At 35.9% G+C, this 17,092-nt stretch overlaps 1 protein-coding gene across 5 annotated transcripts in view; it reads left to right on the forward strand.

Moving 5' to 3' along the window:
• The window catches only part of XRN1 (5'-3' exoribonuclease 1), a 106,501-nt gene that overhangs the window by 31,582 nt on the left and 57,827 nt on the right, over positions 1-17,092 (forward strand). For 4 of the 5 annotated variants that reach the window (XM_077864878.1, XM_077864875.1, XM_077864876.1 and 1 more), the window contains 4 exons: positions 9,619-9,788; positions 10,768-10,888; positions 10,985-11,083; positions 15,027-15,130. In XM_077864878.1, the coding sequence (XP_077721004.1) occupies positions 9,619-9,788; positions 10,768-10,888; positions 10,985-11,083; positions 15,027-15,130 (494 nt within the window). Of the gene's footprint in view, positions 1-9,618; positions 9,789-10,767; positions 10,889-10,984; positions 11,084-15,026; positions 15,131-17,092 lie in introns of those variants that run through there. The other variant, XR_013361081.1, reaches the window with a different exon arrangement.

The raw sequence follows: 17,092 nt of genomic DNA on the forward strand, positions 1-17,092 counted from the left end.
CTATAGTTAAGAGTCTTTTTCTTGGTTTGCCTCTTTTTTTTCCCCTATGTTCACTTGTTTCTTAAAGTCCATATATGAGTGAAACCATATGGTATTTTTCTTTCTCTCACTTACTTATTCAGTATAATACTCTACCTCCATCCACATCATTGCAATGGCAAGATTTCATTGTTTTTTTTATTGCCTGAGCACAAACCATATATACACACATATGTGCATATATTGTATATCACATATATATACACACACACACCCATATATATAAATATATACATACACACCCATATATATACCATATATATACACCCATATATATATATACACACACACACACCCATATATATATTTATATATATACACCACATATTCTTTATCCATTCATCAGCTGATGAACATTTGGGCTCTTAGTTTGGCTAGTGTTGATAATGCTGCTATAAACATTGGAGTGCATTTATCCCTTTGAATTAATATTATTATATCCTTTAGGTAAATACCTAAATGTATTTACTACTAGGTCATAGGGTAGTTCTATTTTTAACTTCATACTTTTATCCAGAATGGCTGCATCAATTTGCATTCTCACCAACAGTGTCCAAGAGTATTCCCCTGTCTCCACATCCTTGCCAGCAATTTTAGCCATTGTAGTTGTAGCCATTTTGTAGCCAATTTGTAGCCATTGTAGAGCCACCCAGGCACCTTTCATTGTAATTTGATTTGTATTTCTCTGATGATGAGTGATGTTGAATGTCTTTTTATTTGTACACATGTATTCTCTCTCTTTTTTTTTTTTTTAAAGATTTTATTTATTCATGAGAGACAAAAGAGAGAAGCAGAGAAATACGCAGAGGGAGAAGCAGGCTCCTGCAGGGAGCCTAATGCAGGACTCGATCCCAGGACCCTGGGATCATGACCTGAGCCACAGGCAGATGCTCAACCACTGAGCCACCCAGGCACCCCTATACACATATATTCTTAATCAGAGGTTTCACATAAGTTAATGAATGAGCAATGGGTTTTAATCACCACTTATCTTTTATTAATGAGGTTTAACTATTCTCTTCATTTTGTGCATCAAAACTTATAGATATGCTAATTATAAGAAAGCTAGAGTGGTTTTACTAATATTAGACAAAATAGACTTCAAGACAAGGAGTATTACCAGTGATCAAGTGGAATATTTCATATTGATTAAAAACTCGAGTCAGTTTGGGACACCTGGCTGACTCAGTCCGTAGAGCTTGTGACTCTTGATCTTTGGGTTGTGATTTCGAGCCCCATATTGAAAACAGATTACTTAAAAAAAAAAAAAGTCAAGTCATTTCATCAAGATACAAAAAGCAAAAGCTGTCAGAATTGAAAGGAGAAAAAAACTTAAAAGGGAAATTCAAAAATATCTAAATAATAATAAAAATACAACATAATCTGTGTGATAATGCTAAAGCAGTGCTTCAAGGGATGCTTAAGTTTCTACTTGTTTATACTGAACAAGAAAAAGGTTTACAATAAATTATCTAAGCTTCCTACAAGAAGCTAAAAAAAAGCAAGAGAAATTAAACCCAAACTAAGCAGAATGAAGGAAATAATGATAGGAATAGAAATCCATAGAAAATGAACAAACAATAGAGAAAAATCAATGGAACCAAAAGCTCTGAATGTAAATTATGCCTCAAAAAAAGTGCCCTCTCAAAAAAAAAATCTGACATAATTATGAAGTAGAGGAAACAAATGTTTATTCACCTCTTATTAATTTTTATTTCCATCTCCAAATACAGAACACACTGACCTCTCCCAAAAGTTTCATCTCATTATACATCAGGCTCAAAGTCTAGAATTTTATCTTTAAATTGAGTCTAGATGTGAATTAACCTCCACAAATGCAGCTCCTCAAGGACAGCTCCCCTGACTCAAAGACCTGTGAATTAAAAAAAAAACATATTATCAACACTCCCAACATTCCCAATTTTATAATGCAGAGACCATGACAGGATAACCTGTCAAAAAAGCAGCTCCTATCAAAAAAATAATAAGCAGCTCCTATCAAAAAAAAGCAGGAAGCAGATGCACAATCACTGATCCATAACAATTTTGAAATCCCAACCAAGCAGCATATAGCAAGTCCCTAAACTCCAGTGACACAGATTGTTCCTTGGTTAGAGCCTAATTAGAGCCTAAATCTGTTCCCTGGGAGTGGCTCTGTGGTCTGTCTTCTCCTAGGCTTTTGGCCCCTGATCTGGTTTCTTTCTTTCTTTCTTTTTTTTTTTTTTTTTAAGATTTTATTTATTTATTCACGATAGACACAGAGAGAGAGGCAAAGACACAGGCAGAGGGAGAAGCAGGCTCCATGCCAGGAGCCCGATGTGGGACTCGATCCCGGGACTCCAGGATCGCACCCTGGGCCAAAGGCAGACACCAAACCACTGAGCCACCCAGGGATCCCCGCCGATCTGGTTTCTTGAAGCTACCCTCTAAGATGTTGGGTAGAGGAAAGAAACAGGATTGGTCAGGATAGGCTGGGCTACAGTGCTGTCTCACAAAGGCCTTGGCTGACCCCAGAAGTCACTCTGAAGTGGAATGGCCCATTAGAGTTCCCCTAAGTTGCTGTAAAGGGCCTGAGACTTTGTATCCTTCATCTGTCAGTCTTGGATGCAGACTTCATTTTGGAAGGGTGCATGACCTTGTGTGAGATAACTTTTCACCTAAGGATATTTCGAAGGGATAGCTGACAGCCAAGGGAGGGTTGCAGGCCAGCAGCACTTTCAGCATCTGGGCAAATAAGACCTTCAGTACTAATGGGGGTCACAGCACATCACAACATCCAGTACATCATTCTGCCTTAATGTTACCCTGTCTATCCTAAAGATGCTAACATCTTCAAGATTATAAGATTATGAAGATGCATACATTCACAGGACCAAGTAACAAAAATTTATATGTATATGTATGTGTGTATATATTTGTATATATATGTGTGTCTCTGTGTTTTAAGATTTATTTATTGGGGAAGAAGAGGCATAGAGTGGGAGAGAATCTCAGGCAGGCTCCCCATTGAGTGTGGAGCCTGACATAGCACTAACTCCCACTACTCTGAAATCATGACCTGAGCAAACATCAAGAGTTGGACGCTTAACTGACCGAGCCACCCAGGAGCCCTAATATATATACATATATTTTTAAAACTTTTTGTGTCTTAAAGAAGAATTAGACTCAAACTTTGAATGTGAGATTGGAGAAGAAAATAGGATGTAAGTAAATGCCATTATCAGTAAACAGTAATTATGGAATTTTATTGTACTGACTTATTGAATCAATAGCATCTTAGAATCAAGAAATTATGATATAGTATTATCTGTTTTATTCTATAATCTTTTCCAGATTTTGCTACTTTTTTCCAAATATCTTGAAAAAATGGCATAGATAATTATTGGACTAAAAGTCTAAAAGGCCACTCTGGAAAATAGTTCAGCAGTTTCTTATAAGTTAAATATACATTTACTGTACAACCCAGCAGTCACACTCTTAGATATTTACCCTAGAGAAATAAAAACTATGTCCACACAAAGCACACAAATGTCCAGAGCAATTTATTTGTAATAACCCCAAACTGGAAAAAATTCAAATGCCCTTTAATTGAGTGAATATATAAACAAATTGTAGTATGTCTGTGTAGTAGAATACTACTCAGCAATATAAAGAGCTATGAATATAAACAACTTGAATGAAAACAATTCAATTGAGTGAAAAAAGTCAGTGAGTGAAAAAGTCTCAGAAGGTTATATATTATATTGTTTCATAGATATAATATTCTTGAAATGACAAAATTACTGTGATATAAAACATGGAGTGGTTGCTAGGTGTTAAAGTTGGGGATATGGTATGATTATAAAGGGATAACAAAGGGGGTGAGTGGGTGGCTCAGTCGGGTAAGTGTGTCTGCCTTCAGCTCAGGTCATGATCCCAGGATCCTGGAATCAAACCCCACATCAGGCTCCCTGCTCAGTGTGGAGTCAGCTTCTCCCTCTGCCCCTCCCCCTTGCTCATTATCTCTTTCTCTCTCTCTCTTTCTCTCTCCCCCAGATAAATAAATAAAATCTTTAAAAAAAAGGGGGGGGGAGGATAACAAGGAATTTCTTCATGATGATGTAACAGTTCTGTATTCCAGTTTTAGTGGTAGCTATATGAATCTATACATATAAAAATTTCATAGCACTGTACACAAAACATCACATATAAAAATCAGTGAAATCTGAATAAGTCTATAGTTAATAGTGTTGTACTCATGTCAGTTTCCTGGTTTGATAATATACTGATGCTTTGTGTAAGATGTTATCATTGGGGAAAGCTGGGTGAAGGGTACATGAGAACACTGTACATATTTTGCAGCTTCTTGTGAATCTTCGTGTTTTATGCCACTGTACATAATGCTATGATAAACTAGTTGTGTATTCGTGTGTTCTTTTTGTTTGCTAATGGAATCTTAGGTAATAGAAGATTTTGTTTTTTTAAGATAGACTCCTAAAAGCAGGATTGCTTGGTTAATGGGAATATGTATTTTTATGTTTAGTGAATATTCTTTTTCAAAAAGACTAGTCTAGGGGCAGCCTGGGTGGCTCAGTGGTTTAGCGTTGCCTTTTTTTTTTTATTCAAATAAGTCTCAATTTTAATAAGATCCTCTACATACACATTTGCTACTAAAAATTGAAATAGCACATCAAACAAATTACAATTTCTGAAAACCAGAAAAATCTACCTTATGCACACCCTCCCCTAATTATACTCTAACCAAACCACCCCAAGTTTTCTGTGTATTCCTTCTGCACAAGTTACTTGGCTTCTGATTTTTTGATGTTAGGTTTTATCTTAATGACTTTAGGCTTCTCAAACACTTAGGCACACTCAACCTAGTAGTGCTTCCTTAGGTCAAATTGAAAAGTGGACATAAGGGTCAACCAGGAAATTAAGGAAGAATTAAAAAGATTCATGGAAACTAATGAGAATGAAGATACAACCGTTCAAAATCTTTGGGATGCAGCAAAAGCAGTCCTAAGGGGGAAATACATCGCAATACAAGCATCCATTCAAAAACTGGAAAGAACTCAAATACAAAAGCTAACCTTACACATAAAGGAGCTAGAGAAAAAACAGCAAATAGATCCTACACCCAAGAGAAGAAGGGAGTTAATAAAGATTCGAGCAGAACTCAACGAAATCGAGACCAGAAGAACTGTGGAACAGATCAACAGAACCAGGAGTTGGTTCTTTGAAAGAATTAATAAGATAGATAAACCATTAGCCAGCCTTATTAAAAAGAAGAGAGAGAAGACTCAAATTAATAAAATCATGAATGAGAAAGGAGAGATCACTACCAACACCAAGGAAATACAAACGATTTTAAAAACATATTATGAACAGCTATACGCCAATAAATTAGGCAATCTAGAAGAAATGGACGCATTCCTGGAAAGCCACAAACTACCAAAACTGGAACAGGAAGAAATAGAAAACCTGAACAGGCCAATAACCAGGGAGGAAATTGAAGCAGTCATCAAAAACCTCCCAAGACACAAGAGTCCAGGGCCAGATGGCTTCCCAGGAGAATTTTATCAAACGTTTAAAGAAGAAATCATACCTATTCTCCTAAAGCTGTTTGGAAAGATAGAAAGAGATGGAGTACTTCCAAATTCGTTCTATGAAGCCAGCATCACCTTAATTCCAAAGCCAGACAAAGACCCCGCCAAAAAGGAGAATTACAGACCAATATCCCTGATGAACATGGATGCAAAAATTCTCAACAAGATACTGGCCAATAGGATCCAACAGTACATTAAGAAAATTATTCACCATGACCAAGTAGGATTTATCCCTGGGACACAAGGCTGGTTCAACACCCGTAAAACAATCAATGTGATTCATCATATCAGCAAGAGAAAAACCAAGAACCATATGATCCTCTCATTGGATGCAGAGAAAGCATTTGACAAAATACAGCATCCATTCCTGATTAAAACTCTTCAGAGTGTAGGGATACAGGGAACATTCCTCGACATCTTAAAAGCCATCTATGAAAAGCCCACAGCAAATATCATTCTCAATGGGGAAGCACTGGGAGCCTTTCCCCTAAGATCAGGAACAAGACAGGGATGTCCACTCTCACCACTGCTATTCAACATAGTACTGGAAGTCCTAGCCTCAGCAATCAGACAACAAAAAGACATTAAAGGCATTCAAATTGGCAAAGAAGAAGTCAAACTCTCTCTCTTCGCCGATGACATGATACTCTACATAGAAAACCCAAAAGTCTCCACCCCAAGATTGCTAGAACTCATACAGCAATTCGGTAGCGTGGCAGGATACAAAATCAATGCCCAGAAGTCAGTGGCATTTCTATACACTAACAATGAGACTGAAGAAAGAGAAATTAAGGAGTCAATCCCATTTACAATTGCACCCAAAAGCATAAGATACCTAGGAATAAACCTCACCAAAGATGTAAAGGATCTATACCCTCAAAACTATAGAACACTTCTGAAAGAAATTGAGGAAGACACAAAGAGATGGAAAAATATTCCATGCTCATGGATTGGCAGAATTAATATTGTGAAAATGTCAATGTTACCCAGGGCAATATACACGTTTAATGCAATCCCTATCAAAATACCATGGACTTTCTTCAGAGAGTTAGAACAAATTATTTTAAGATTTGTGTGGAATCAGAAAAGACCCCGAATAGCCAGGGGAATTTTAAAAAAGAAAACCATATCTGGGGGCATCACAATGCCAGATTTCAGGTTGTACTACAAAGCTGTGGTCATCAAGACAGTGTGGTACTGGCACAAAAACAGACACATAGATCAGTGGAACAGAATAGAGAATCCAGAAGTGGACCCTGAACTTTATGGGCAACTAATATTCGATAAAGGAGGAAAGACTATCCATTGGAAGAAAGACAGTCTCTTCAATAAATGGTGCTGGGAAAATTGGACATCCACATGCAGAAGAATGAAACTAGACCACTCTCTTTCACCATACACAAAGATAAACTCAAAATGGATGAAAGATCTAAATGTGAGACAAGATTCCATCAAAATCCTAGAGAAGAACACAGGCAACACCCTTTTTGAACTCGGCCATAGTAACTTCTTGCAAGATACATCCACGAAGGCAAAAGAAACAAAAGCAAAAATGAACTATTGGGACTTCATCAAGATAAGAAGCTTTTGCACAGCAAAGGATACAGTCAACAAAACTCAAAGACAACCTACAGAATGGGAGAAGATATTTGCAAATGACATATCAGATAAAGGGCTAGTTTCCAAGATCTATAAAGAACTTATTAAACTCAACACCAAAGAAACAAACAATCCAATCATGAAATGGGCAAAAGACATGAACAGAAATCTCACAGAGGAAGACATAGACATGGCCAACATGCATATGAGAAAATGCTCTGCATCACTTGCCATCAGGGAAATACAAATCAAAACTACAATGAGATACCACCTCACACCAGTGAGAATGGGGAAAATTAACAAGGCAGGAAACAACAAATGTTGGAGAGGATGCGGAGAAAAGGGAACCCTCCTACACTGTTGGTGGGAATGTGAACTGGTGCAGCCACTCTGGAAAACTGTGTGGAGGTTCCTCAAACAGTTAAAAATATACCTGCCCTACGACCCAGCAATTGCACTGTTGGGGATTTACCCCAAAGATACAGATGCAATGAAACGCCGGGACACCTGCACCCCGATGTTTCTAGCAGCAATGGCCACTATAGCCAAACTGTGGAAGGAGCCTCGGTGTCCAACGAAAGATGAATGGATAAAGAAGATGTGGTTTATGTATACAATGGAATATTACTCAGCTATTAGAAATGACAAATACCCACCATTTGCTTCAACGTGGATGGAACTGGAGGGTATTATGCTGAGTGAAGTAAGTCAATCGGAGAAGGACAAACATTATATGTTCTCATTCATTTGGGGAATATAAATAATAGTGAAAGGGAAAATAAGGGAAGGGAGAAGAAATGTGTGGGAAATATCAGAAAGGGAGACAGAACGTAAAGACTGCTAACTTGGGAAACGAACTAGGGGTGGTAGAAGGGGAGGAGGGCGGGGGGTGGGAGTGAATGGGTGACGGGCACTGGGTGTTATTCTGTATGTTAGTAAATTGAACACCAATAAAAAAAAAAAAAACACAGAGATTAAAAAAAAAAAAAAAGAAAAAAAAGAAAAGTCGACATAAACTGACACCATTCAAATGCAAACTACTGATGCTGGAGACCCGGGATCAAGTCCCATATCAGGCTCCCTGTATTGGAGCCTGCTCCTCCCTCTGCCTGTGTCTCTGCCTCTCTCTCTCTGTGTCTCTCATGAATAAATAAAATCTTTAAAAATAAATTAATTAATTAAATAAAAAAGAAAAAGACTAGTCTAATTCACTCAGTATTTAGTGCCTACTTCTCTGTATCTCCAGACCTGAATATTATTGCTTCACTTATTTTTGGCCAATCTGATGATGGGTGCCATTTTGTTATTTTTCAAATTTGTATTTCTCTAATCCCTAATTTGAGTATATTTTTATATGTGTGTTTACTCTTTTAAATTACCCTACAGGTAATTTCTGTAAATTACCTGTTTATGTCCTTTCCCCCATTTTTCTTTCTTGATTTTTGTCAGTTCTTTGTATGTTATGAATATTCTTTCCCAGCATGGCATTTGTCTCTTGTTTTGTTGATGAATCTTCTGTCATATACATTTTCTGTTATTTAAAAATGTCTTTTCCCTCAAGACTCTTAGGCTTTTTTCCACTCTTACTTAAATAAGAGTTTATCACTCCTACTTACTGATACTCTCTCCTAGATTTTCTTCTAATACTTTTATTATCTTATTACTGGATAAATATTTTTAGATGTGGTATGAAGTTGGGAAGTATATGTGCTTTTTCTAGCTGGATAGGTAGTTATGACAACACCATTTTTTAAATATTTGAAATACTATGTATGATAAAGATTTAGATTTGTTTTGACCTCTTTATTCATTCTTCTGGTCTATGGGCTTCTTGTGATGTCAGTATTAAAGTGTTTATTACAGTAGTAGCTTTATTAAAAGTTAGGATCTGGTAAGACAGGTCCCCAGATTTTACAGTTTGCACGTTCATTCTTCCATAAGAACAACCAAGATAATTTTGTCCTTTAAAAAAGTTTTTTTAAACCATTTTTATTTTAACTGGAATTATGTAAGATAATTTGGAGAGATAAACATTTTCTATACCATGGCAGAATTTATAAAGCACGAGATTAATGTTTTATGAGTTATGATAGATTATAATAACTGTGGTTAAGTTCAAATTTAAAGTTTGATTCTCTGCTATTCTTATTCACACTTAGTGTCTGTTGTTGGAATATTAGGTTCTGAGTAATTTGTAATGACAAGCAATATTCTGGGGCCCTTTGAAACAATTTTTCATGTAATAAAATGAAAAGGAATTCCATTTCTTAAGATTTTTGTTTTTCAAGAACACAAATAATGATTCTGTGTACTGAGGGAAAAGATCTATTGCATATGTTGATATTACAGAATTTTTATACTTTTAACCAACCTCTTTAATCTTTAAATTCAGAAGCGATTATTGGAAGCCATGGAAGCATGTAACCACTCCCTCAAAAAGGAAGAAAGGAAAAGAAACCAACATAGTGAGTGCCTAATGTGCTGGTATGATAGAGATACAGAGTTCACTTACCCCTCACCATGGCCAGAAAAGTTCCCTGCCATAGAACGTTGTTGCACAAGGTAATGTTATTTGGTAATTTTTCAACAACAGCAGGGAGCTCCCCCTGGTGGGGAGGGTGGGGGCAGAGGATCCAAATATCTTGAGTATCTATCTGAAGAATTAACAAATAATTTATGATAGGTATAGTCAGTTGATAATGAGTTACATCCAACTTGCTAAAGACCATAGCATCTCCCTCTCACAGTTGTTTTTGTAGTTCTCTGCTTTGGTTAGATTCTGCTTCTCTCTTTGTTTTCTGTTAAAGTTGGTTTTTTGTTTATTTATTTATTTTCCTCCCTAGTGCATATCTCTACCCCGCCCCCCAAGAGGATGTATGAATTTTTGTTTCCCTTGTCAGTGTCTGCTTCCAGAATTATTTGATGTGCTATGACTTTGCCTTTTATATTCCCAACCACCCAACTAGAAAGAAGAAAAAAAGAAATTAAAAAGTTCCTATATTTTCTTCCCTCAAGCCCATGTCTCCTTTCTATTCCTCATTAAAATGTCCTTGGTTTTGTTTTGTTTTTTTCTTTTCTGTCTTTTTCCCTGCAAATAATCTACTGAGATGGCACCTAAAGTGAATATCTCCCAGTTATCCTTTTTTCTTCTGTTAAAGCAGAGAAAGGTAGAACAGACATTAGATGATGTTGGTTTTCCATAGTTTTAGAACATGGAGATTTGTAACATGTTTTGTATGTTCCTTTACCTCTAAGTTTAATAAATATGTATAGTTTTATTTTAAGTTAATGGGGAAAAGTTCCATTCAGTAACCTACAGGCATAGTTGCATCTAGATCAATAATAACAGTGAATCTGGGTTGTCCTGCTCTATTTTTTCTTTGTTGCAAAAGACGAATTATCATTCCCTTGCTTAAAAGCAAGAATGAAAAAAAAAAAAAAAGCAAGAATGACTCTTGCAAAATATTCAAGAGAATACTGAAAAACTGTGATTGCTTTTAATGTATAAATTTTAAATTAAATACCTTGATTTATTTTCTAGGTATAAAATAATATCATTAGATGCTTGGCGTGTAGACATAAGCAAGAACAAAATAACCAGGGTTGACCAGAAGGCATTGTATTTCTGTGGATTTCCTACCCTGAAACACATCAAACACAAAGTCAGTGGCTGTTTAGTTCAGAATTTTTTCACCTTATTGAATGTAACATGATTATGGAAAAAGGATTAAAATTAAATTATCTGAATTCTTTTAAAGTTTTTTTTGAAGAAAAGTGGGGTTCAAGTATTCCAGCAAAGCAGTCGTGGAGAAAACATGATGTTAGAAATTTTAGTGAATGCAGAATCAGATGAACTTGTAAGTATTTTCTTTATTACATATTTATTAGGTGCTTATTATGCATAAAACTGTTCTGGCTGCACTGTGTTTATCAAAGAAGTATAACATGCAGTTACTCCAAAAGTTCATAGTAAATAAGGATAAAGAAACATTTACACAAATTTTAAAGGCAATGTACAATTGTGATGTAATGAGCAAAAAAGAACTCCATGAATTTTGAAAAGGTGATAAGCTATGTGAGCTAAAGATCAAGATAAATGAGACTAAGCTTGAGCTGGGTGCTAAGAAAGACCATCACAGAGAGGAGAAAAGGAGGGGAAGGGTATTCTAGGTGAAAGGAATAACATGAGCTGGAAAAAAATGTGTGATACATTATCTTATTCTTCTTAACCTTTTTTTTATATCTGAAATTTTTCTTAATACTTTTTTTTTTTTTTAGAATAAATGTGATGTATTTGAGGAGAAGGAATAGATAAACCTGACTGAAGCAGAGGACTTGTGTTGGGAAGTAGTAGAAGATAAGGTTGAAAAAACAGATTGAGGCCAGATTATGGAGGACCTTGAATACCAGGCTAAGGAGTTTGGACTTTTTTTTTCCCCATAACTGTTATCTTGAAATCATATTTTCATAAGGATTAATTTGGTGGCAGTATAATAGACTAAATTTCACTACAGAGAAATGGAAGAAATTGGAAAAGCCTGCAAGTTCAGAGGTTGTGGTTACAGAAGTGTTAGGTGGTAAGGACAAAAACTGGAAATAGTAATATATTTGGATGAATAAGACATAACATTGACAAGCTTCATCATTTGTTCAAATATAGAGAATGAAAAGAGGAAGAAAATATTAAATATGATTCTGAGATATCTAGCCTAGTTAATTAGAAAATAATTGCTGTTTATTGGAATAAGGAAGTTAAAGTGGGAAAGTCACTGGCTTGAGGGAGTGATTGAATTTTAAGGCGATGCTAGAAGGTTTAACTGGTCACTGCCCTGCCAACCTTTCTCAACAAGAGTTCCACAAGAGATTTAAGCCCTAATGCCCTAAGTTATCCATTTGAATGTAGATTATTTATCTTCTATACATCTATTGTGGGACTGATTGAGTACCATCCTTGGGAGAATTGTAAAAATAGTCAAATTATTTTTTGTGTTCCATGGCTCAAATGAAAAACCTCAGTAGAGAAAGGCTGCTTATACACAATTAATACCTGAAGCTAGAGCTTGGAAGGAAGATAGGGATATATATGAGTAATTAGCAAGGAGGTGATGGCTGAGGCCTTACGGCTCATTTTCCTGAAGAAAATGGACTCTCAGAGTTCAAGATCTCACACAAAGAAATACCCATAGTTATAAAGGGTAGAAAAGGAACCAGTGAAAATGACAGTAGTGTTCAGAGAGGTGAGAGGGAATGATTTCCAAGTTAAATAAATCACAGAAGCATGGAGTAGAAACTACATACAGTGCAAAAGAATAAAAACTAAAACAAGATCTATGAATTTGTCCTTCAGGCATCATTATTGGCCTTTGAGGATTTCATTCCAATAGACTGCATTCCTAACTCCTAAGGACTAGTGGGGGGACAAGGTAGAGGGAAAGTAGAGGTAGCAGGGAGGAAGCCCTTGATTAAGAAGATTATCTTTGAAAAGAAGTCTAGAAACCTAACTGTAGGTAGAGAAGAAACCGTTTAACTGCTAAATCCATGCAAAAAGAGAGAGGTAGAGCTAATGGAGGAAGGAGGTCTTAAAAGACACTACAGGAAAGGGATATTTATAACAAGACCTCATGCAGGTTATTAAAGGTCTAGTATTAGGCTTAATCTGAGGATTAGCTTCAAAAACTAAAAGAGTGGGAGAATAAAAGAAGAAATAGATGTATAGAAGGGAAAAGAATAATTATGGGATCCTAGTTCTAATGTTGAAACTTGTGTTATTTATCAGTATAGTCATTCTTGGGCAGCCTGGGTGGCTCAGTGGTTTAGCCCAGGGTGTGATCCTGGAGACCTGGGATTGAGTCCCATGTGGGGTTCCCAGCGTGGAGCCTGCTTCTCCCTCTGCCTATGTCTCTGCCTCTCTCTGTGCCTCTCATGAATAAATAAATAAAATCTTAAAAAAAAAAAAAAGAATAGTCATTCTTTGGTTTTATATGTTCACATTAAGAAATGTCTAAGTATAATTAAAAGTTACTGCAAAAGTCTAAAAATAGTCATCTGTAATTTTTAAAGAAATATTTGCTAATTAAAATAAACAAAAGAATTGAATGAAAATTTGTTTTTAAAATTCACTTGCTGCCACGAACTTGTTGTTTAACCAATAATAATGATAGTATTTCCTTTTAAAACTAGAATTTTTGGGCAGCCCAGGTGGCCCAGCAGTTTAGCACTGCTCTCAGCCCAGCACGTGATCCTGGAGACCCAGGATCAAGTCCCACATCGGGCTCCCTGCATGGAGCCTGCTTCTCCCTCTGCCTGTGTCTCTGCCTCTCTCTCTCTCTCTGTGTGTCTCTCATGAATAAATAAATAAAATCTTAAAAAAAAACACTAGAATTTTTACGTAAGATATTTCATACAGAATATTTATATAGCATTTTACCGTTCATAAAAACTTTTGCGTATATTATTTTATTTTGTCACCAAATAAAGACTGTGAGGTAGATATTATTTCTTATTCTCATAAAAGAAAACTGCCTCAGTGAGATTTAAATGATTTGCCTGTATGTATAGCTGGATTCTGTACCTGAAAGAGGTAGAATGCAAATTTGGACCCATGATTCCTAGTCTTAAGTCTAGGGTTCTTATTTCCTTATACCAACTACAAATTGAAATGAAGTCAGATTTCTTAGATTCTGTTATCTGATTATGTGATATGAAGCAATAAATGATAGCCCTTTTCTAGACATTTCTGCTATTCTTGTCATCTCTCTCAGTTTCTATGAGAATAATAGAATCATAGAACTTTACAACTGGGTTGAATTTTGTAAGGCATCTATTCTAACTCATTAATTTTACAAATTAAGAAACATAAATTGAGTTAGCAACAGAATTAAACCTAGGTTTCTATAAACATTATTTTTAGTACTGTTGGCTATTATGGACAGTGATATGTTAAAGGTCAGTGCTCTTCAGTTTAATCTCACTGAAATTGTCTTCTCACCAAGTAATTTCATTCAGGATTCAAGTCAGTGGGCCGCCCTTTACTAACAAGTGCCATTGCTGTTGAGAAAATGAGGCAGACTCCTGGTGTCATAATGTTTATACTGCAGAATAGTGCTTTAAGTTGTTCATGGTGCCTCTCTAGTAAGAAGCGACTGGCAGAGGGGAAGGTAAACTTGTCAACTTTAACAGATTTCTACTAAAATAAAAGCTACAGAGAGATAGGTAAAAACAACTGAAAAATATACTTCAAAATAAAGGAAAGAAGGGGCACCTGGGTGGCTCAGTTGGTTAAGCATCTGCCTTTGGCTCAGGTCATGATCTCAGGGTCCTGGGATTGAGCCTTGAGTCCAGTCCTCTGCTCAGCAGGGAGTCGGCTTCTCCCTCTCCCCCTGCCCCTTCCCCTGGCTTATGCTCTCTCCCTCAAATAAATAAATAAAATCTTTTTTTTTTAATTTAAAATTAAAGGGGGAGAAAAAATTAAAACTCTAAACAAAAATCCTGGGAAACATCCTAGAAAGAAAAAGAGCAGTTAACAGTAAAGGTAAAACCTAGAGAAGACAAATTAAGAAAACTAACTGAATTCAAGTGAGTGGAATAATTAGAGAGTGAAGTTGAAAAGAGCAGGAACTGTAGGGAATAAATGGCTTGAATGAGCAAACGGTATTTTATATCTGTTTTAATTTTTAAAGTGAGATTTTTATTGATTTTAAAGACCTTTATAAATGCAAGCCAACTTTTAATTAATTTTGCCTTTGTAAACTTATTTGTTGGACCTGAAACATGAGTGAACTTTTCTGCTTTTACTTTAAGAATGTAGAAAATATAGCTTCATCCGTGCTTGGAAAGTCTGTCTTTGTTAATTGGCCTCATCTTGAAGAAGCTAGAGTTGTTGGTGTATCAGATGGAGAAACTAAGTAAGTAAGATTTGATGTATACTTTTTAAATTTATATTTGTTTTACTTACTTGATGGCTTTTAATGATACTTTTAAAAACTGATATAATTACTGTAAAAATATTTACACTTTATAGTGAAAATGAAAGTCTTCTAATCACATCACTCAATGTTCAACCATAGTACTACATCCCTGAGATATTTTAGACACATTTACTATTTTTTCCCTTTTGCTTTATTTTTCTTTAATAAGCTGAAAGTTCTATATCCTCATTTTTTGCTAGCAGCTATATTATTTAGCAAATATGTTTCTCTTTCTGACAAGAATGAATAGCATATATTAACATTACCTTAAGCCCCTCCCACTTAAATAATAACATTAACTTTTTAAAATACATATTTTCTATTTAAAAATAATTTATTTTATTGAAGTTCAAAATCATTTTGTCAGTAATTATCTAGACAATTTATTCTTTGTCATCGTTTTATTTATGTGAATTTGGTCTGATGTTATTTTGTTATTTTTCATGTGTCTAGAACTTTTGCAAGTAATTTTTTTTTCAGAGAAAATGTTGCATTTTTTTGAGTTATTACATATCGAAAAGATCGTTTTTGTTTTCCTCACACTTAGATTTAGAATTTTAGAGGCCCAATCTTTTTTTCTTAGATCTCTGCCAATATACCTCAATTGTGTTCTGTCATATAATTTTGTTGATGAGAAGTCAGTGCCATGAAGAATTTTTTTCTTCTGTGGGTATCTGCTTTTCCTGAAGATTCAAGAAATCATGAGAATTCTTTTCTTTTTTAATCTTGAGAATTCAGTTTCTCTCCCTTTTTAATGAAGTCTAGTTGATCCGTTTTTTCTTTTGCGGATCATGCTTTTGGTCTAAGAACTCTATTTAGCCCTACATCCCGTAGATTTTCTCCTATATTTACTTCAAAAAGTCTTAATATTTTACCTCAATCTTTTACATTTAAATCCATGATTCATTGTGAATTAATTTTTGTATTGGTTAGGAGATTTAGATCAAGGTTCATGTATTTGCTTATGAATGAATATTCAGTTGCTCCAGCACCATGTGTTGAAAAGGCTGTCCTTCATCCATTAGATTGCCTTTACACCTTTGTCAAAAATCTCTTGAGCGTAATATTTGTGTGGGTCTGCTTCTGGGTTTTCCATTTTGTTCCATTTATCTGTATGTCTATTATGGCAGTACCACACTGTCTTGTTACTGTAGATATACATGTCTCAATCTTAGTATAAATCTAACAAATTACATATAGCATCTGTATGCTGAAAAAAGCAAAACACTGATGAAAGAAATCAAAGACTGATATAAATGGTGGGATAAATGGAGATCCATTTGGATCAGAAGACTCACATAGTAAATATCAAACTTCCCCAAATTAATTTATAGTTTTGTTTTTTTTTTAATATATTTTTTTAATTTTTATTTATTTATGATAGTCACAGAGAGAGAAAGAGAGGCAGAGACACAGGCAGAGGGAGAAGCAGGCTCCATGCACCGGGAGCCCGACGTGGGAATCGATCCCGGGTCTCCAGGATCGCGCCCTGGGCCAAAGGCAGGCGCCAAACCGCTGCGCCACCCAGGGATCCCTAATTTATAGTTTTAAAGCAATTCTTATCAGGGGCAGCCTGGGTGGCTCAGTGGTTTAGTGCCGCCTTCAGCCCAAGGCGTAATTCTGAAGAGCAGGGATTGAGTCCCACGTCGGGTTCCCTTCATGGAGCCTGCTTCTCTCTCTGCCTGTGTCTCTGCCTCTCTCTCTGTGTGTCTCTCGTGAATAAATAAATAAAATCTTTATTTTTAAAAAAGCTTTTATGTATTCAAGAGTGTGTACACAGAGAGAAAGAGAGGCAGAGAGCGAGGCAGGGGGAGAAGCAGGCTCCTCACATGTGGGACTCGATCCCGGGTCTCCAGGGTCACGCCCTGGGCTGAAGATGGCGCTAAACCACTGAGCCAC

Source organism: Canis aureus, chromosome 22 (genome assembly GCF_053574225.1).
Source record: "Canis aureus isolate CA01 chromosome 22, VMU_Caureus_v.1.0, whole genome shotgun sequence".
In the NCBI taxonomy this organism is placed as follows: Eukaryota; Metazoa; Chordata; class Mammalia; order Carnivora; family Canidae; genus Canis; species Canis aureus.